Source organism: Bubalus kerabau, chromosome 4, assembly GCF_029407905.1.
Source record: "Bubalus kerabau isolate K-KA32 ecotype Philippines breed swamp buffalo chromosome 4, PCC_UOA_SB_1v2, whole genome shotgun sequence".
NCBI lineage: Eukaryota > Metazoa > Chordata > Mammalia > Artiodactyla > Bovidae > Bubalus > Bubalus kerabau.
Window position 1 is genome coordinate 15,579,602 of NC_073627.1, and position 21,823 is coordinate 15,601,424.

The window sequence follows — 21,823 nt, forward strand, 5'->3', positions numbered from 1 at the left end:
AATGCGTAGTAGCCGGTTTTCCCCTGGACAGAACAGGTCTGCCCACCTGGCTGCTGGAGTTGGATGCAGAAGAGACTCCGCAGCCCTCTGAAAATGTCTCCCCCCTTCTCAGCTAACTTTCCTTCACTCGCTGTGTCACAGAGATCTAACTAAAATAGATCTCCCTATAATTTCTACTGAAAGGTTAAAAAATAAAAGTCCCATTCCTGTTTAGCATAAAACCAATGCAATTGAGAAATGCAAATCATTTGAGGTGATATCACCTCACACCTGTCAGAATGGCCATCAGCAAAAAATCCACAAACAATAAATCCTGGACAAGGTGTGGAGAAAGGGGAACCCTCCTACACTGTTGGTGGGAATGTAAATTGGTGCAGTCACTTTGGAGAATAGTATGGAGGTGCCTTAAAAAACTAAAGAGAGTATGATCTAGCAATCCCACTCTGAAGCATATATCAAAGAAAAACATGGTTCAGAAGAATACATTCATCCCAACGTTCATTGCAGCATTGTTTACAATGGCCAAGACATGGAAGCAACCTAAATGTCCATCAACAGAGGAATGGATAAAGAAGATGTGATACACACACACGTATATACAATGGAATATTACTTGGCCGTTAAAAAGAATGAAATAATGCTATTTGCAGCAACTTGGATGGACTTGGAGATTATCATACTAAGTGAAGTAAGTCAGACAGAGGAGGACAAATATCATATGATGGCACTTCTATGTGAATTCTAAAAAAATGATACAAATGAACTTACTTACAAAGTAGAAACAGACTCATAGACTTGAGAGAATTGAGCTTATGGTTGTGGCAAGGGAAGAGTGAGGGGAAGGATAGATTAGGAGTTTGGTTTGACGTGCACACTGGTATATTTAAAATAGATAATCAACAAGGACCTACTCTAAGAAATAAGTAAAATTTTAAAATGAATAAATAAATAATTCAATATTTAAAGATAATTATCAGATCTTCCCAAATCTTCCTTCTTGGTCTTAACATTTCCACTTCCTTCAAATGCTCCTCTTATGATGTGGTTTTTGAAGGTCCCTTGCCTGTGGCATTTTCATCACCCCTCCATATGGAGGGTGTCATCCCCTGAACTGAGCGTGTGTGACAAAATATAGTGGGGCGGTTTTCTCCCCTCTTCTGAACTCTTTACTTTCGTTAATGCCGTCAACCAGGATGGCAGCCATGCTCCTTTCAAACTCATCAGTCTTTGCACTACATATCCTGCTGTTAAGCAACATGTCTGCTGTCGTCATCCTGTATTTGCAAGGCCAGGTCTGAGGAACTTTAGCTTTCTATTGTGCATCATCATTTGGCCCATTGCACCCTCCTAGTGACAACTTTTTACTACTGACCCTGTCGTTTGGCCTCTTGGGTATCTCTCTCTCAGTGCTGTGTCATTCAGGGATCCAGTCAGCATGTTCTCAAGGCCTCCTAGAGCCATGTGGCACTCCACTATGGGATGTCTTCTTTTTTTTTTTTATGTCATCTTGGATCAGTGATGCACCACTTCTGTGAACCTTTACTTGCTTAGTTACTTATTTATATTTATTTTTTGGCCATGCCATGTGGCATGTGGGATCCTAGTTCCCTGACCAGGGATGGAACCCTGCACCCTCTGCATTGGAAGCACAGAGTCTTAACCACTGGACCGCCAGGGAGGTTCCTACAGATATCTTTTGAATTGACTTTGATCAAAACTCTTTGGATCTAATTGTCCCACACATGATAGATGCCACACTCTTCTCCATGAGGACCCCAGGACACACCTGGTCAGACATCTTTCTGAAATCCACAAGCCCTACACCTGCAGGATTTACTCATTCAACAATCTAGTAACTCTAACAACAGAAGAAACCAGGTTAATGTGTCCTGACCTACTTTTAGAAGATATTTGCTGGGTTTTGGTCATTTCTACTTCCTGCCTGGTAACTGAAACTGCTCTCTGCCAACCTGTAACAGTTCTGCTCTGATCTGTACTATCTATTGGGTGCTCGAACCCCATTTCAGTCGCTTCACTGAGCATCTCTCATCCTGTCCCCTCCTCCTTCATGACTCTGGCCTCATCTAGCCCTTAATACATGACCTAACTCCTCCTGGGTGTGACCCTCACCGGCCAAGCTGTTGGGTCTGGTCTAGACTCCCTATTCTCCACCCTTCCCTAAATTTATTCCAGCCACAGAGGTCTGGGCCCCCTCTGTATATGTGTGTGTGTGTGTGTGTGTGTGTTTTATTTGATGAAGGCTTTATTGATGTTCTGCACACAGTGAGAGCCATAACTTATTAGGAAAGATTTTAGGAAATGCTTAGATACAATGTAAGGTTTTTATATACCTAATAAATAATCTGCTGGACTTACTTATTTAGGACTGCACTGGGTCTTCATTGCTGTGTGCGGGCTTTTCTCTAGTTGTGGTGTGGGGCTTCTCATTGTGATGGCTTCTCTTGTTTCTGAGCATGGGCTATAGATTTCGGGCTTCAGTAGTTGTGGTACAGGGGCTCAGTTGCCCCGTGGCACGTGGCATCTTCCTGGACCAGGAATCAAATCTGTGTCCCCAGCACTGGGAGGCAGATTCTTAACCACTGGACCACCAGGGAAGTCCCTGCTGGAGTTTTGTACAGGCCCTTGTGATCTGTGGGTTTAGGATTCCTTACCTCCACCCCGCCTCCTTTATTAAAACTCAGTACATTTTCTGGGTTTTAGGCTAAATATGAGAGGGGGACAAGTTTGCCTCCCCTCCCCCCACCTCCATCAGCTGGAGGTCCAGTCCAGGAATAGCACCAACCTGCTTGGCCCAAAAGGCTGGGGAGGTGAAGCCTCTTAGGCAAGAACCATTGTTTCCTTTCAAAGCAGGGGATGGAGGGGTCTGCTGAGAACCAAGATGAGAGGGCCCTCACAACTCCTGATCTCTGCTTCCTCTGCGGCTGCCCTAGCCAGATTTCCTGTTAAAATTGAGCTGACACATAGATGATTACGATAAGAAATGGAAATGCACTTATGCTGACCCCATGAAAGCCAGTTGGGCTGGCTACCCACACACAGGCTAGACTGAGAACCACTCCAGTAGGCAATGTTTTAAGTACTTTAAAGTGTTTTTCTTTCTTAAACTCCTAGAGTCGATGTGCAGAGGTGAGCAAGTCATAGAGAAATGATGGGAACAGAAGCCATCAGCCAACATTCCTATCTCCTGCCTTCTGTGTTTCTGCTACTTCTCCTCAATCCCTAATATTAATATTAAAATGTTAGGAGAAGGGTGGGGACTTTCCTCGTGGTCCAGTGGTTAAGAATCCGCCTTCCATTGCTGGGGATGAGGGTTCCATTCCTGGTTGGGGAACTAAGAACCCACGAGGCGTGGACCCATGCACTGCAACTAGAGAGCCCGTGTGATGCAAGAAAAAAGCCTGCATACTGCAACAAAAGACACAGCACAGTCAAAAAAATAAATAAGATAAATAAAGTGTTAGGAGAAGGATGGATTTCTAAAGCCCAGAGCTTTAAGAGAACAGGTTGGAAAAATGGTGGCCGCTTTGCTCTGGGCCAGGGCTTTCCTGGTCTCAGATGGTAAAGAATCTGCTTGCCATGCAGGAGACCCAGGTTTGATCCCGGGTCAGAAAGATCCCCTGGAAAAGGGAATGGCAACCCACTCCAGTATTCTTGACTGGAGAACTGCATGAACAGAGGAGCATGGGGGTTACCATCCATGAGATCACAAAGTCAGACACAACTGAACTGAAGCGACTTAGTATGCACACAGCTATCCAGTCTAAGGAAGTCACTCCCCATCCAGCACCCCTCTGACTTTCCTCCATCACTGTGCCAGTTTGTTTCTTTATAACAATCAACACAGTTTGTGGCTATGAATTCACTTTCTTGGGTACTTGGGTTTCATGCCTCTCCAATTAGACTATAAACTCCACCAAGGCAGGAACTAATGTATATCCAGGGATAGGGCAGCCTCCTTTCCAAACCCCTGGCGTGGAGGGCCAGGGCTTTGTCTTTCCTGGAGCTTGGCCTGGTGCCTGCTTGGACTGAGAGATGCCACCCTTTCTTCTAGGGCATCATTGAGACTTCATCCTGATGGGGCCTGGTCTCGAGCAGAGCGTTCCTGACACTCCCTCTGGTCTGCAGCTGACTCAGTGCCTTATTTCCTGCTCTGTGTCCCTCTGTGCTCGTGATCATTTGTGTCCGACCCTTTGAAATCCATTGGACTGTAGCCACCAGGCTCCTCTGTCCATGGGATTTCCCAGGCAAGAATACTGCAGTGGGTTGCCATATCCTTCTCCAAGGGATCTTTCCGGCCCAGGGATCAAACCTTTGTCTCCTGTGTCTCCTGCATTGCAGGCAGATTCCTTACCCATGAGCCATCAAGGAAGCCTTTGTTTTCCCCTCATGTCCATTCAAATACCCAAAAAAGCAAAAATTTGGAATGGATGGTGTTAGCCCCTGGAAGTTCTGGCTTTTCTACTCGTGACTCCAGGTTAACAGAAGCATTCCTGACATGGACTGCTCCTCAGAAGGGGTCCTGAGTGAGGGCTGTCAGTTAGCATACAGGGTGCCCAGTTTCATTTGAGTTTCTAATCAACAATGAATAATCACTGGGAATGTCCCATGCAACATGTGAGACACGCCAAAAAGTGATTTGTTGCTTCTGTGAAATTAAAATGTAACTGGAGGGACTTCCCTGCTGGTCCAGTGGCTAAGACTCCTCACTCCCAATGCAAGAGGTCTGGGTTTGATCCCTGGTCAGGGAACTAGATCCCACATCCTACAACTGAGAGCCAATTCAGTTCAGTCACTCAGTTGTATCCGACTCTTTGTGACCTCATGGACTGTAGCATGCTAGACTTCCCTGTCCATCACTAACTCCCAGAGCATGCTCAAACTTGTGTCTATCGAGTTGGTGATGCCATCCAACCATCTCATCCCCTGTCGTCCTCTTCTCCTGCCTTCAACCTTTCCTAGCATCAGGGTCTTTCCTAATGAGTCACTTCTTCACATCCGGTGGCCAAAGTATTGGAGCTTCTGTTTCAGCATCAGTCGTTCCAATGAATATTCAGTACTGATTTCCTTTAGGATTGACTGGTTTGATCTCCTTGCAGTCCAAGGGACTCTCAAGAGTCTTCTCCGACACCATGGCTAAGAGCAACTGAGACTCAGTGCAGCCAAATAAATAAATTTTAAAATTTTTTTAATTAAAAAAATATGTAACTGGATATCAGGTATTATTATTTCCTGTCTCTGGCAGCCCCACCCTGAGCTCACCCAAGAAGTGATTACCAGGGGCCTCCTGGGAGGCCTGGCCCACTTCCAGCCCAAATCACCTGTCACCTGAGGCGAGAACATATGTGTGGGTTGAGGCTGCTGCCCACCCACCCCGTGGGGGATCAGACCTTTTAAACCACCACACACACATTTCCTCCTTCACTTCTGTGGGCTCCCCAGTATCTTCATGGCTGTGCTGGTCTCAGCTTGCCCTCTCCTTAGGGTTGAATCTTGCCTCCTGGTGCGAGGGAATGACATTGGCCTTCTCTGCCCCTCAGGAGCCTAGCTCAGTGTGGAGGCCGGCCATCTGGGGCTAATTTGACGCCATGGCCTGTGCATGGCCACCGTACGTGATGACTGTTTGCATCAGTTGTGCTCCCAGCTCATTCACTCATTTAGCAGAAATTTATGCAGGGCCACCTTATATCACAGGCATTGTGTTGACTGCATGGGGACTGGGGTGAACCCAATAGACCCATGCCTGGGGAGATGCTTCTTGTGCATTGAATAGATAAATATGAGGTTACCAACAGTGATAGGCACCAAGAAAGAGCTCCAGAGTGCATGTGCCACAACTAGAGAGCCCCTGTGCTGCAAATACTGGAGCCCATACACCACAGCTAGAGAGTCCATGCCTGGCAACAATCCCCCATGACGCAACCAAGTCCCATGTGCCACAGCTAGGACCTGATGCAGCCAAATAAATAAATTAGAAAAAGTTAAATGGTGCAGCATCTAACACGCTGTGACGCACACAAAGTGAAGTCTCTATTTTTTTAAAAAATGCCCATAGCCATGAATCATGATACAACCCTGTCTCCTGTCAGTGGAATGGAGGGGGGCCACCAGCGGGAGATGGAACAGCATTGACCACTTCACAGTGTCCCACCCTGACTCCCTTTTGCCCAGCCACCCACCTTTGCAAGGGGCCAGACTGGGGGCTGTGAGGACAACACCTGGGTGGGCACGGAATTAGGGGCTTAAGCTCACGAAGACAGCTGATTTACCAGAAGGTCAATTCAGATGGGGCAACCTGGGGCCCAAAGCAGACCCTACCACTACTGTGATCATTACTCTTGTTTGTAATGTTACTACTTTCATATTTGTGCTCCATGGGTTAAATGGGCTTTCAAATGCTAACTTACATTTTCTCTTCATAACCAGCCTGTGAAATGGGTTGAGCGGGCATCAGTTCAGTTGAGTTTAGTCACTCAGTCGTGTGGGACTCTTTGTGACCTCATGGACTGCAGCACACCAGGCCTCTCTGTCCGTCACCAACTCCCAGAATTTACTCAAACTCATGTCCATTGTGTCGGTGATGCCATCCAACCATCTCATCCACTGTGGTCCCCTTCTCCTCCTGCCTTCAATCTTTCCCAGCATCAATGAGTCAGTTCTTCGCATTAGGTGGCTAAAGTACTTGAGTTTCAGCTTCAACATCAGTCCTTCCAATGAATATTCAGGACTGATTTCCTTTAGGATGGACTGATTTCCTTTAGGATCTAAAATTTCCTTTAGATCCTTTTGGATCTCCTTGCAGTCCAAGGGACTCTCAAGAGTCTTCTCCAGCACCACAGTTCAAAAGCATCAATTCTCTGGTGCTTAGCTTTCTTTATAGTCCAACTCTCCCATCCATACATGACTACTGGAAAAACTATAGCTTTGACTAGATGGACCTTTGTTGGCAAAGTAATGTCTCTGCTTTTTAATATGTTATCTAGGTTGGTTATAACTTTTTTTCCAAGGAGCAAGCATCTTTTAATTTCATGGCTGCAGTCACCACCTGCAGTGATTTTTGGAGCCCTCAAAAATAAAGTCTGTCACTGTTTCCACCCTTTCCCCATCTATTTGCCATGAAGTGATGCGACCAGATGCCATGATCTTAGTTTTCTGAATGTTGAGTTTAAAGCCAAATTTTTCACTCTCCTCTTTCACTTTCATCAAGAGGCTTTTTAGTTCTTCGCTTTCTGCCATCAGGGTGGTGTCATCTGCATACCTGAGGTTATTGATATTTCTCCTGGCAATCTTGATTCCAGCTAGTGCTTCATCCAGCCCAGCGTTTCTCATGATGTACTGTGCATATAAGTTAAATAAGCAGGGTGACAATATATAGCCTTGACATACTTCTTTCCTGATTTGGAACCAGTCTGTTGTTCCATGTCCAGTTCTAACTGCTGCTTCCTGACCTGCATACAGATTTCTCAGGAGGCAGGTCTGGTCTGGTATTCCCATCTCTTGAAGAATTTTCCACAGTTTGTGGTAATCCACACAGTCAAAGGCTTTGGCATAGTCAATAAAGCAGAAGTAGATGTTTTTCTGGAACTTTCTTGCTTTTTTGATGATCCAACAGATGTTGGCAATTTGATCTCTGGTTCCTCTGCCTTTTCTAAATCCAGCTTGAACATCTGGAAGTTCACGTACTGTTGGATCCTGTCTTGGAGAATTTTGAGCATTACATTACTAGCATGTGAGAAGAGTACAATTGTGCAGTAGTTTGAACATTCTTTGGCATTGCCTTTCTTTGGGATTGGAATGAAAACTGACCTTTTCCAGTCCTGTGGCCACTGCTGAGTTTTCCAAATTTGCTGGCATATTGAGTGCAGCACTTTCACAGCATCATCTTTTAGGATTTGAAATAGCTCAACTGGCATTCTATCACCTCCACTAGCTTTGTTTGTAGTGATGTTTACTAAGGCCCACTTGACTTTGCATTCCAGGATGTCTGGCTCTAGGTGAGTGATCACACCATCATGGTTATGTGGGTCATGAAGATCTTTTTTGTATAGTTCTGTGTATTCTTGCCACCTCTTCTTAATATCTTCTGCTTCTGTTAGGTCCATACCATTTCTGTCCTTTATTGAGCCCATCTTTGCATGAAATATTCCCTTGGTATCTCTAATTTTCTTGACGAGATCTCTAGTCTTTCCCATTTTATTGTTTTCCTTTATTTCTTTGCACTGATCACTGAGGAAGGCTTTCTTATCTCTCCTTGCTATTCTTTGGAACTCTGCATTCAAATGGGTATATCTTTCCTTTTCTCCTTTCACTTCTGTTCTATTCACAGATATTTGTAAGGCGTCCTCAGACAGCCATTTTGCTTTTTTGCATTTCTGTTTCTTGGGGATGTTCTTGATCTCCATCTCCTGTACAATGTCATGAACCTCTGTCTCCTGTACAATGTCCGTAGTTCTTCGGGCACTCTGTCTATCAGATCTAATCCCTTGAATCTATTTCTCACTTCCACTGTATAATCGTAAGGGATTTGATTTAGGTCATACCTGAATGGTCTAGTGGTTTTTCCTACTTTCTTCAATTGAAGTCTAAATTTGGCAATAAGGAGTTCATGATCTGAGACACAGTCAGCTCCTGATCTTGTTTTTGCTGACTGTATAAGGCTTCTCCATTTTTGGCTGCGAAGAATATAATCAATCTGATTTTGGTATTGACCATCTGGTGATGTCCATGTGTAGAGTCATCTCTTGTCTTGTTGGAAGAGGGCGTTTGCTATGATGAGTGCATTCTCTTGGCAAAACTCTATTAGCCTTTGCCCTGCTTCATTCTGTACTCTAAGGCCAAATTTGCCTGTTACTCCAAGTGTTTCTTTTTTTTTTTTTTTTTTTTTTTGCTCTAAGTGTTTCTTGACTTCCTACTTTTTCATTTCAGTCCCCTATAAGGAAAAGAACATCTTTTTTGGGTTTTAGTTTTAGAAGGTCTTGTAGATCTTCATAGAACTGTTCAACTTCAGCTTCTTCAGCATTACTGGTTGGGGCATAGACTTGGATTACTGTGATATTGAATGGTTTGCCTTGGAAATGAACAGAGATCATTCTGTCGTTCTTGAGATTGCATCCAGGTACTGCATTTTGGACTCTTTCGTTGACTATGTGTCTCCAGTGTGAGTGGGCATACTATTCCCATTTTATAGGAACAGAAAGTGAACCTCAAAACACTAACCCTACTGAGCTACAGAGAAAGAACTGGAAACCCAGGCTTCTGATCTCTGTGTTAGTACATGTCTGTGAGGTAACTTTCAAGTTCTGGCCAACGTGGGGTTAGGCCCACTCGTTAACTGGCCAAGGTTAATTAATCAGACCTCCGGTCACAGGCCAGTCACAGCTCGCGGCTGGGGAAATGACTAATATCTTATTTCCTATCACTGTAGGCATGAAACAGATCAGGGGTTGGTTCTCCTGGGTGCCCGTGGCCCTCTGACATCCTTGTTGCCTGTCTCTTCCTCCCACACCCACCCCAGCTTCTCAGAAAAACCACTTTCTGAAGTTAAACCCACCAGGCAGCTTTTTCAGGCGGCTAGTGGATTGCAGTGATTTGGATCTGTGACATCCCTGGTGTTTGAAGGCAGAAGCACAGCATATAGACAGCATCCTGTCCTCCTGAGAAGAGAGAGAAGAGAGCAGTGCTGTGGGAGCAACGGGTTCCCGGGTGAGCTCGTCCTGCTTGGTGGGCACTCCTGGGGTCTCCATCCTTGGCAATGTGGGAGTCAGTTTCTTGATTATTTACCAAGGAGTTAAAATAGTTATGTGAAATCTTTTTTTTTTTTTTTTCTGATTAAGGAATCCACTAAGAACCAGAGGAAGGAACGGGAAGATACGTGGGGGCCACACACATATAGAAAGTCAGCTGATTGCCTATTTTTAAAAAGGTGAAATAGAGAAAAATTCCTTTACACCTTTTGATTAATTAATTAGACTGCATTGGGTTTCAGTTGCTGCATTCAGGATCTTCGTTTTGGTGCATGGATTCTCTAGTTGTGGCGTGCAGGCTTCAGTAGCTGTGGCCCTCAGGCTTAGCAGCTCTGTAGCATGTTGTATCTTATTTCCCTGACCAGGAATGGAATCCTTGTCCTCTGAATTGCAAGGTGGATTCTTGAGCACTGGACAACCAGGGAAGTCCCTCCTTTTATACATTTTTAACTTTGATTAAGACATTCAAACTTTACAAATGAAAACTTAGGGGCATGACTATCTTTTCAAGGAATGAAATAAATGATGGAGACTATATGCTTCAGTTCTTATCTCACAGCCAAGGCACAAGAGAAAAGGAAGAGATTTCCATGAGAACTAGAAGGAGTGGTTCCCCTGGAAAGACAGTGAGAGTGAGACAGACAGACAAACCCATGGAGAATGGTGAGGGAGGCTCTCCCATGAGGACCCACAAGTCCTGTGAAGAACCAGCCCCGTGTCGCCTTGACTCTGGGCCTTAGCCCAGGTCACCCTGCTGTGCTGCCTGGGTCGGGGTAGGGGATGGGTACAGGAGTTGTTTTATTTTGTTATTATTGTTTTAAAAATATTTATTTACTTGACTATACCAGGTCTTAGTTGCAGCATGTGAGATCTTAGATTTTAGTTGCAACATGCAGAATCTTTAGTTGTGGGCATACAGGCTGTTAATTGCATCGTGTGGGATCTAGTTCCCTGACCAGGGAATAAACCTGGGCCCCCTGCAATGGAAGCATGAAATCTTAGCCACTGGACCGCTAGGGAAGTCCCTGCAACAGCCATTTCAAATGATTTCCAACACCCTGATACATTCACATGATTTAAAAACTAAAATGGACACAGTTTATAATGAAAAATATACTGAAAACTATAAAACTGCTGAGAGAAAGTAAAGAAGACAAATAAATGGAGAGATATGCCATGTTCATGGGTCAGATACTCAGTATTGTTAGGCCATCAGTTCTCCCCAAATTGGTTTCCATGAATTTCAGTGAAATTCCAATAAAATTTTTGGAAGGCTTCTTTTTGGGTTGAAATTGAGAAGTTGATTTTAAAACTATATGGAAGGATGAAGGTTTTAGAATAGTCCAAATAACTTTGAAAAGGAAGAGAAATGTTTGAGGAGTAACACTACCTGACTTCAGGATGTATTTTAAAGCTACAGAAATCAAAACTGGATGGTACTGCATAAAGGTAAACCCATAGATCAGTGGAATAGAATACAGACTCCAGAATATGTGTGCTCACTATGGACAACTGATTTTCAGCAGAAGTTCAAGGAGAATTAGCTGGACAAAAGACAGTCTTTTCAACAAACAATGCCAGAACAATTGGACATCCATATGCAAAAAAAAAAAGAGAGAGAGAGAACTTTGATCCACGTCTTGTATCATGTACAAAAGTTAACTCAAAATAGATAATAGATTGAAATGTAAAAATATAGGGGAAAAATTTTGAGACTTTGGTAGGCAAAGATATTTTAGACTTGACACCAAAAGGAAATCTGATCCATTTAGATGTCGTACATTAGATGTGATCCATAAAAGGAAAAATGGATAAATTTGGCTTCAGTCTTAAAAACTTAAAGCTTCTGCTTATCAAAAGATACCATTAAGAAGATAAAAGACAGGATGAGATGGTTGAATGGCATCACCGACGCAATGGACATGAGTTTGAGAAAGCTCCGGGAGTTGGTGATGGATAGGGAAGCCTGGCGTGCTGCAGTCCATGGGATCAGACACAACTGAGCGACTGAACTGAAGAAGATAAAAAAACATGCCACAAGCTAGGAGGAAATATTTGCAAATCCCATAATTGATAAAAGACTTGTATCCAGAATATATAAAGAATTCTAAAAGCACAACACTAAGAAAACAAACAACCTAACTAATAATAGAGCAAAAGATTTTAATAGACCCATTAAGTAACAAATAAGCACATAAAAATATGTTCAATATCATTAGTCATTAGGAAAATGCAAGTTAAAACCATAATAAGAAAGCACTATGCTCCCCATGTGGCTCAGTGGTAAAGAATCCGCCTGCCAGTGCAGGAGACTTGACCCAATCCCTGGGTCAGGAAGATCCCCTGAAAGAGGAAATGTCAACCCACTCCAGTATTCTTCCCTGGAATATTCCATGGACAGAGGAGCCTGGCGGGCTATAGTCCATGGGTTCACAAAGAGTTGGACATGACTGAGAGCATGCACATACACATGCTCCCTATTAGAATGGCTAATTTGGAAAGATTGACCTGCCACTGTTAGTGAGGATGTGAAGCAAGTAGGACTCTCATACGCTCCTATGGGAATGTAAAATGGTGTAATCAGCATAGTAAACAGTTTGGCTGTGTTTACCATAAAGCCTAGGCATTCCGCTTCTAGCTATTTACTCAAGTGAAATGAAAGGATGTGTCCAGATAAAGGCTTGTTTATAGCAGCTCTATCTGTATGAGGTCAAAACTGGAAACAACCCACATGTCCATAAGTGGGTGAATAAACAAACTGGTATTTTCATGCAATGAAAGGTTACTTGGCAATACAAAAAAAAAGGTGAAGTATTGATTATGCTGATTGAAAGAAGATAACCACCACCACCACCCCCCCGCCAAAAAAAAAGCAATAAAAAAGTACATACTATCTGAGTCCATTTATATACATATTAGAGTTAGCTCTTTGTCTGTGATGGGAGTTGCAAATATTTTTTCCAGTTTGTAGTTTTTCTCTTGACTGAACTCTTTTGGGAGGATGGTGGGCAAAGCAGAACTTTAATTCATAGAGTATAATTTGCCAACATTTCATATTATGACTTCTTGATTTTAAATCATAGTTAAACCAGCCTTTGCCCAAGGCATGAGGAATTCTTTTATGTTTTCTTCTAGAACTTTTATGTTTCATTTGTACCTTCAGATTGGTCTATTTGGAATTTATTCTGCTGCGTAGTATACACTGTAGGATATAGTTTTTCTACTTTTTTAAAAAACAGTAACACATTTTTTGAAATAAAGCTTTATTTTCTGTTGGTGTGTTCTAAAAGTACTAGCATTGTATATGAAACAATGACTAATTTTTGGACGTTTACTTTGGAACTTAGGGCCGTGGGGTGGGACATTTATCGCTCTTGCTTAAATGTCACTTTGAGAAGCAGAAGTTGCTTACTCTACAGTAGGTAAAAGTCACCTTTGACACCAACATTTATTTTATTACTCATGACGTTTCCTTTCTTTTCCTGCCAAATTAAAGTTTGGTAGATGGGTGGGGGTGATTTCCAATAGGTTGCCAAAGAAGACAGTTTATAGTGGGGAGTGGAAAATACAAAACAACAACAACCAAGAAAAAAAAACAGAAAAGAAAATCCTTTCTGCACGCATTGCCCTCTGACAGCTCTTATCAAAATGTCCAGATTTACATGTGACAGTATTCAAGAGTACCTTTTCCGAAAGTAGCACTGTGACCCCCCAAGGCAATGATACTCTCTTTCCGACCATACAATTAACTTGTCCTCTTTCAGCCAATCAGCCACTTTACTAGTGTTTTTTGATCATTTACTAGGCAACAGGCACTGGGCCTGCCACCATGGAGCCAGCGGTCTGCTTGGGGAGGAGGGAAACACGGTAGAAAGTGTCTGAGAAAGGAAGGCGAGGGGGCCCAGAGGAAGGGCAGCTCAGTGTGGGGAAGACAGGGGAGGATGCTGAAGGATTGATGCCTCGACTGCGTTATGATGAATGGGTAGGAATTTGTCAGAAAAGGAGAGGGGAAAGGGTACCAGAGCATTGGCAAAGTCACAGACATGTGATGTGTTCTGGGAACTATAAATTTCAGCAACCAGAGGGCAGGGCAAGGAAGGAAGAAGTGAGAGACCAGGCTGGAGAGGTAAGCAAGGGCTGGGCTGTGAAGGATGGGAAACGGACTTTCTCTGGAGGGCAATGGGGGGAGGGCATTACAGGGACTCCCTGACAAACCTGTAATTCAAAAAAAAAAAGTCAGTCCTCTCCACTCCATGCCCGTGTCAGGAAAGGCAGGAGGTCCAGACTTGGGCTGTGTGAGAAGAGACCCCTTGGAGGGGCCAGAGGAAAAGCAGAGAGATATGCTGAGTGTGCGGGGAGAGAAGCCCTTTGTGGGAAGGTTGGAGAAAGGGAGGGAGGAACCTCTCAGGCTGCCATGAGAAGGGGGCCCCCAGACCTAGTGGAGACACAAAGAGGGTCAGGAGCGCTGAGGCAAATGTCACTCATGCCTCCCCCCCCACCCCAAACAAACTGAACAAAGCAGCTGCGCTCAGTGGCCCCTCAGGAAGGCCAGTCATTTCCTGAGGAGATATGAGGCCGCCCAGGCATTGTTCCCGGTTTCCAGCATGGCTGCCATTACCTGACCAGCGCCTCGGCCAGTGTGTCCGCAGCGCCTGGAGAGGCTCCCAATCGTGGTCTCTGCTTTTCACAGGGCAGGTCTCTCAACTGTGACTCCAGAGAAGTGTCTTCTGCCCCCCGGGGCATGGCCCCAAAGCAGAACTAACCGCCAAAGTCTCCGCTCCTCTCAGGATGCAGCTGAGGTGGACCCAGCGGGGCATGATGTGGCTCGGAGCCCTGCTGACCCTTCTGCTCTGTGAGTTCCCACTCTTGCTCAACATCACTTAAGCTTTTTAAGAAGGGAAGCTCATGAAATCAACGTGTTTCTCCTGTCTTTTCCAGGTTCAAGCCTCAAAGGTCAAGAAAACTGTAAGTCGTGAGATTCCCATCTAGCTTCATTACCTCTTTCTGTGACTCTTTCTGCTTGTTGGGATTGGTGGGTGAAGAGAGGGGTGATTAGAAAGTGAGTGATTCCACAATTTGTTTTGTTGTTGTTGTTGTTCTACCATAAATTTCTTTCTTTTTTTATTTTTAAGATTTATTTGTTATTTATTTCATTTTAGTTTTTGGCTGTGGGGGGTCTTATCGATGCACTCAGGGTTTTCTAGCTGTGGTGAGTGGAGATTACTCTCTAGTTATGGTGCGCGGCGGGCTTCTCATTGTGGTGGCTTCTCTTGTAGCCCACAGGCTCAGTTACTCCTCAGCACGTGGGATCTCCCAGATCAGGAATCGCACTGCTATCCCTCGCATTGCAAGGTGGATTCTTAACCACTGGACCACCAGTGAAGCCCTCTACCATAGCATATCTATTTTTCATATCCCCAATTGTTTTTATTAAAAAATGAGATACAATCAACTTGTTAGATTCATGAAGTCAGAACAGAGTTTAAATTGTCGTTCTGACTTCTCTCCTAAATGATCTAAAACAGGTTAGATATCATCTCCCATCTATCCATGAGGCTATGATATCTAACATACCTGCAAATTATCTGCAAAATACGTGTAATATTTTGTTCTGGGGCACGAGAAGTGGGTTTTTGCCTGACTTTGAAATCTGGCTTTGAAATCTAGGGCTGATTTGAATCATTAAGATAAGCAGGTTTTGTTGTGCTTCATCTGGGACCCAGTGAAGTAAGGGACTGGGCGGGGTCTGGGGACTGAATAGAGGCAGAGCTCACAGAATGAGATCCCCTTGTCAGAGGTCACTTCAGTCGGCAGAAGCAGGATGACGGGGTTGCTGCTTGGAGATGCCTTATGTGTGTGGTGCCGTTTGCTGAGCCCCGGCTTGGAGCAGTCACTAGCATGGGGAGGGCTTAGGAGGCCGATCTGGCGGGTCTGCTGCAATAGCCCAAGTGCTTCGAAGGATGTTTGATCCCCATGGCAACCCACAGAATCAGGATGTCCATTAGCTTCATAATCAGACTAATTGCCCGATGAAATCTCTGACCCTCAGAGGAACTTGTCCAAAAAGAGCCTGTTAGAACATCAGCAATAGAACCTCCCCTTATCAAAACCCGATTGTCTGGAGTCTGGAGCCACAGGCTTGATTCAAATCTTTAAAGCTACTGTTACTCTGTCTCTTGGAGCCTTTTTTTTTTTTTTGAGGTACCTCTGTACTGTTATTTGTTTGTTTTAAAATTTTGTTCATTTTGGGCTGTGCTGAATCTTCGTTGCTGTTTGGGGGCTTTGTCTAGTTGCGGTGAGCAGGGGTTACCCTCCAGTTGCCGTGCCTGGACTTCTCATTGCGGTGGCTTCTTTGTTGCAAGAGCATGGTCTTTAGGAAGTGTGGGTTCTAGAGTGAGCAGGCTTCAGTAGTTGTGGTCATGGGCTTAGTTGCCACAATCCTCCCAGACCAGGGATCAAACCCATGTCCCCTGCCTTGATAGGTGGACTCTCAACCACTGGACCACCAGGGACGTCCCTCTTTGAGCCTTTTTCTCAGTCTGTAAAATGAATGTGATGAGTCCGTATGAGATGAGATTAAAGAGGTGACTCACCTGCCCGACATATAGTGGTTAGTAAAGTAATGGTTTATCATGGTTCTAGCTCAGGGCTTCCCCAGTGGCTCATCAGTAAAGAATCTGCCTGCAATGCAGGAGATTCGGGTTCGACCCCTGGGTCAGAAAGATCCCCTGGAGAAGGAAATGGCAACCCACTTGAGTATTCTTGCCTGGAAAATCCCATGGACAGAGGAGCCTGGTGGACTACAGTTCTTGGGGTCTCAACGACTCAATAAGAACAATGATCCTAGTTCACCGTCACCCTCATAGCTCCTCCTCTCTCTGTCCCCTGCAGCCTTGTGCCTCTGCTTTGGTCCAGACCACACCCTGCCTCTGGACATCTTCAGCTCTCCGTTCTTCATCCCTGTGGAGCCCTATACTAAGGTCACAGGTGTGGAGCCCTGTACCAAGGTCACAGGATAAAAATCTCTAGAATGACCAAGCCCCATACCAAAATGTCACGGTCCATGTGCATTTTGGAAAAGAATTTCCAGACATGAGGCAGAATGAGATGAGAAGAAAGTTTCTTAGAGTGGGAGACGCGGTTAGAACAGCAGGCTGTCTCAAGGGAGAGACATTTCTGAAAATCATTTCTCAGGCTAGTAGCCTGTTTTTATAGCCCCAGGACAGACAATTCCTACTGGAATGGTGGCATTAGGTGATTTGTTAGGATGCTCTGTGTGTGTGTGTTAGTAGCTCAGTCATGTCCAACTCTTTGCGATCCCGTGGACTGCAGCACGCCAGGCCTCCTTGTCCATCACCAACTCCTGGAGTTCACCCAAACTCATGTCCATTGAGTCAGTGATGCCATCCAACCATCTCATCCTCTGTGGTCCCCTTCTCCTCCTGCCTTCAATCTTTCCCAGCATCAGGGTCTTTTCAAATGAGTCAGCTCTTCGCATCAGATAGGGTGGGTGCTTTACCTAATATTGGGTCAGGGAACTGACCGGTTTAGATCCAGAGGCTCATGGCAATAGTTGCAGTGGGGCTTGGTCAGTCCCAGAGATTTTTACCCTGTGACCTTGGTATAGGACTCCCACAGTCCCCACCTCAGGGGGAAGTCAATCACTCCTTGCCCGGGTTTTCCTGAGAAAGGTCTTTGTAACTTTGGGGAAGGCCTCAGGCTCTCCGACTGCCTCCTCAGGCCTCCATCCTATTTTACATAAGGTGCCTGTGCAGGGTCACCGCTGGCTGATGGCAGAGCCAGGTGGGGGGCCTGGACTCAGGTCTACCATTCCTTAGACCACCCCCAACCATGTGCATGACCGGCCAGCCTGCTCCATGATTGAGGTGCTTGGTCGGCCCTGGCCCTTGCTCTCCTTTTACCTCGGGCCCCCACCCAACCCCAGCCAGCCAGTCTCAGGAGATGACCTCAGCTCCCTCTTCACCTACAACACAAGGCTGTCTGGAGGGAACTCCCTCCACTTCCCGCCCTGCCCCGGCTTCAGGCTTATCTGCCTCCCCACCCGTCCTCCTAGCTTCCCTCCTGGCTTCAGAGGCCATGTCTACCCCTCAGCTGGGTAGGGCCAGCTGGTCCACCTGGGCTCTGAGCCCATCCCTGGCATCACCCCCTCCCCCAGAATCTCACGCAGTCTCTGACTGATCCCCCTGCCCCACTTTTAGTAGCTACCCCTGCCTTTGTGGCTCTTTCAGTCTACAAATGTGATTAGTAACACTTTATTTTAGGAAAAATAAAAATCACAAACAACCCCCACCCTCACCATTTATCTTCTGTCCCCCTATCTATCTACTCCCTTCCTCAGTCAAACTTCTCTGAAGCCTTATTTCTTTAATTTAATTATTTATTTCTTTGTTTTGGGGCTGCTTGGTATTCGGAATCTTAGTTCCCTGACCGGGCACTGAACCCATGCCCTCTGCAGTGGAAGCGTGGAGTGTTAACCACTGGACCATCAGGGAAATCCTCTGAAGCCTGGTTTCTAATCACTTCTCAGTTGACCCTACCAGGTGTAGGTCTGGCTTTGGCCCCTACACCTCCTGAATCCTCACTAAGAGGAGATGCCAAATGCCGTGAACACATCCAGACCTTAGCCTTCAGGACCCCAGTGTTTGCACAAAGCCTCTTTCTTTGGCCTTGTAAACCCTCTTCCCTGGTGTTCGCCCACCTTTCTGATGGGGAGACTTGGACTTTTTCCCCAGGGAGATTTGGACTTTTCCAGAGTCTGATCCTCGCTGAAGCTCATCTCCTCCTCCCTCCCCCAACACACACCTCCACGTGACCACCCTTCAGTTCCACTCCAGCTCTGGCTGCTCCACTGATGGTCAGTCTTCCTCTGAGGCCATGGCTGACATTTCCTCCTAGTCATCCCTCAGGGTCCCTCAAACCAGCTGCAGCACCAGGACTTTGTTCCGCCCTTATCTTTGTCTGGCTTTGTCTCCTTTAGTCCATTGCACCTCTATCCTCCCGCCCAGGTACCTAATCCAGGAACCTTATCTTCTATGCTTTACCTCGATCCCCATGGCCAATCAAACAGGTCAAATACATATAACAAATATTGTTTTATACTTTTTTGGCTGCACTGCATAGCATGTAGGATCTTAGTTCCCTCACCAGGGATGGAACACATGCCCTTGCAGTACGCTCATAATGTTGTACAAACATCACCACTGTCCAGCTCCAGAACATTTTCTTCACCCTTAAAAAAGCGAAGTCCTTCTGCATCCAGTAAACATTTCTCGAGCCCATCCCTGCCCCTCGGCCCACTGCGTCTGCCCAAGCTCCGGCCGCATCAGCTTTCACCTGAACCTTCATGCTCGTAGTTACAGCCTCCCCTTCCAGCCCACAGTGATCTTTCTAAAGCTCCTGTCATCCTGCTACCTCCCACCCTTCCCAAGACCCTGAGGACAGGGCCCAGAGGGTCAGCATGGTGGACAAGGCCCTCTGTTCTGGTGCCTCCTGCCTGCCCCCACACTCCGGTTCCTATAACCACCTGTGCCCGGAATTCATTGATTTCTTCTGCCCCTGTGCTCTGGTACATGCTGTTATCCTGCCCCGAGTCCCCCACCCATCCCTTCTGTCCTGGTCCAAGGCTCAGTTCCGGGGTCACTTCCTTCAGACTTGCCTTGGTCTTTCCTGGGCACCCCTTCCTCCTGGCTTTACACCACTTACTCCAGCTGTCTGGGTCCCCACCAGCCCGCACGGCCTAGGACTGCAGGGCTGCTCTCTCATTCACCTTGTGATCCCAGCACCTGGCACCAGGGGCTCAGGAAATGTTTTCCTGAAAGAGACTCGAACTGAACTTGCAGGTGCCTGAGATTCAGGGGAGCTGGGTCAGCACACTCCATGCTGAGCATCACGGGTCACCAGGGCCTCCGTGCTTTGTGGCTCCCTGTATTTTCCTGATAGTGGCGGACAGTCCCTCTTCCTCTACCACCCACTCCCAGCCACCCACTTCTTTCTGAGTCATTTCCAGGTGGAGGGCTGAGGAGCTGACTGAGTCAAGATGCCTCATCTTCCCCAGAGCATCAGTATCCGCTGACCACTGGCCTGAGGTGGCAGGAAGCAGGGCCCTTTGTTTTAGGGTGTGGGGCCTTGGCGCTCTGGTCCCCCGGTGTGGGGCTACAGTCCATGGGGTTGCAAAGAGTTGGACACAACTGAGCAACTAACACTTCACTTCTCAACCATGTCCTTTCATCACAGTTCTGAACCTTTGGTGTTCTCTCTCCAGAAAGACACACACTTGCATATAATTGGAGGTGGTTCGTGGGTCCCCTAACACCTCTCTGTGAACCTCGGGGAGGCCTGGATTGTAGCAATCACTCTGTTGTATAAGTAATGAGCCCTACACATAGTAATCTAGTTTGGCTGCTCCTGGAAAGTTTATTCACAAAGAGGATATTATTTTCCATATTATCTTAATGATTGCATCCCCGGTGGCTCAGCTGTAAAGAATCCGTCTGACAATGCAGAAGATGCAGGAGATTCAGGTTTGATCCCTGGGTCAGGAAGATCCCCTGGAGAGGGAAATGGCAACCCACTCCAGTATTCTTGCCTGGGAAATCCCACGGACAGGGGAGACTGGTGGGCTACCGTCCAAAGTGTTGCAAAGGTTTGGACACGACTGAGAGACTGAGCACACACGTGTCTTAAGAATCAGGTAGAGATTTTTGAAGGTTGTGTGGTGTATTTGTTACCTATTACTCCTTGACAAATTATCCCAAAACTCAGTGGTTTAAGATAATTTATCATCTCACGCAGTTTCTGAGGGGCGTGAGTCTGGGAATGGCTTAGTTGGGTGGTGCTGACTCCGGGTTTGTCTGGAAGTTGCAGGTAGAATATTGGTCAGGGTTATGGTTTACCTAAGGGCTTGTCTGATGCTGTGGATTCTACCTTTAAGCCCACTCATGAGGCTGTTCCTCACCATGTGGGTCTCTGCAGAGGGAGGCTCATGACATGGTAGCTGGCTTTGCACAGAGTGAGTGATCCCAGAAGAGGAGGGGGTACCCAAGAGGAAAAATGCAATTACAAACTAATCTCAAAAGTGACCTGCTAGCACTTCTGCAATGTTGTTGTTCCTGAGATCAACCTGGTCCGATGTGGGAGGAGCCCACTTGCGGGTGTGACAGTAGAAGGCAGGGCTCTGAAGACTGGAAACCGGAAGGGTGTTGGTGGAGGTGGTGGTCATGGTGATATAACTGAGGCTGCTGGTCTGTTGCATCAAGTCAATGAGCTGGGATTCGTATCTTGATATATTTTATAAATGCTTCCCCTTCTTCTGTCCTGCCTTCCCTTCTTATTCCTTGTCTGCTCCCACTGGCTGGCTGTGGAAGTGTGAGATCCCTACCAGCGAATCAGCTGAGTTAATTTATTAAGCAGATGTGTGTTAGGTTTGCTTAGAAGAACAAGGTGGTGGAAGAGCTTTATGTTAGTGAACGTCCTCCTCTCGAAAAACCAACTACCCAATGCTTTAGCCGAGTTTGCTATTAAGTGGTTAGACAATGGTAGAGCGCCCTAGGGCTGGTCAGTAGGAGACTCTGGCAGGGCTGGCGCTGAGGCTGGAAGACCTGGAGTGGAAAAGAGTGGTGAAGCGTAGACCATGAGCCCCAGGTGGGCAGAAACTGTGCCAGTCCCACCCTTCTCTGAGCCCCCAGCATTGGGTGCATGCCTGGCACAGAGACGGCCTCTCCAGTATCTGCTGAATGAGTGATGCTGAGGAAGTGGGAAGGAGATGTCAATCAGGGGCCAGGCACTGGGCAAAGCGGACCTGCCCTTCAGTGCTCTCAGGCACCTTGGTTTGGTCATTCATTGTTTGAGATGAAAATACCAGGGAAGCCAAGTATTAGTGTTCCTTCTTTATAGGAGGAGAGGTGGTGTCCTGGAAGGGTTAGATGACTCCCAGTGACACCCAGCTAATGGCTGTGGGACCAGGGGTTTGGACCAGGTGTGTCCGACTCTGCTTTCTTCCTGGTCCCAGTTCTGTGTGCCAGTGTATCAGGCATGGGTGTGCA

The 21,823-nt window shown here is 46.2% G+C and overlaps 1 protein-coding gene across 2 annotated transcripts in view; it reads left to right on the plus strand.

The window, feature by feature from the left end:
• The first annotated feature begins 14,344 nt into the window (after positions 1–14,344).
• The window catches only part of PECAM1 (platelet and endothelial cell adhesion molecule 1), a 63,439-nt gene continuing 55,960 nt past the window's right edge, over positions 14,345–21,823 (plus strand). For both annotated transcript variants that reach the window (XM_055575509.1, XM_055575510.1), the window contains exons 1-2: positions 14,345–14,613; positions 14,700–14,726. In XM_055575509.1, the coding sequence (XP_055431484.1) occupies positions 14,550–14,613; positions 14,700–14,726 (91 nt within the window). In that variant the 5' untranslated portion in view covers positions 14,345–14,549. The remainder of the gene's footprint in view (positions 14,614–14,699; positions 14,727–21,823) is intronic.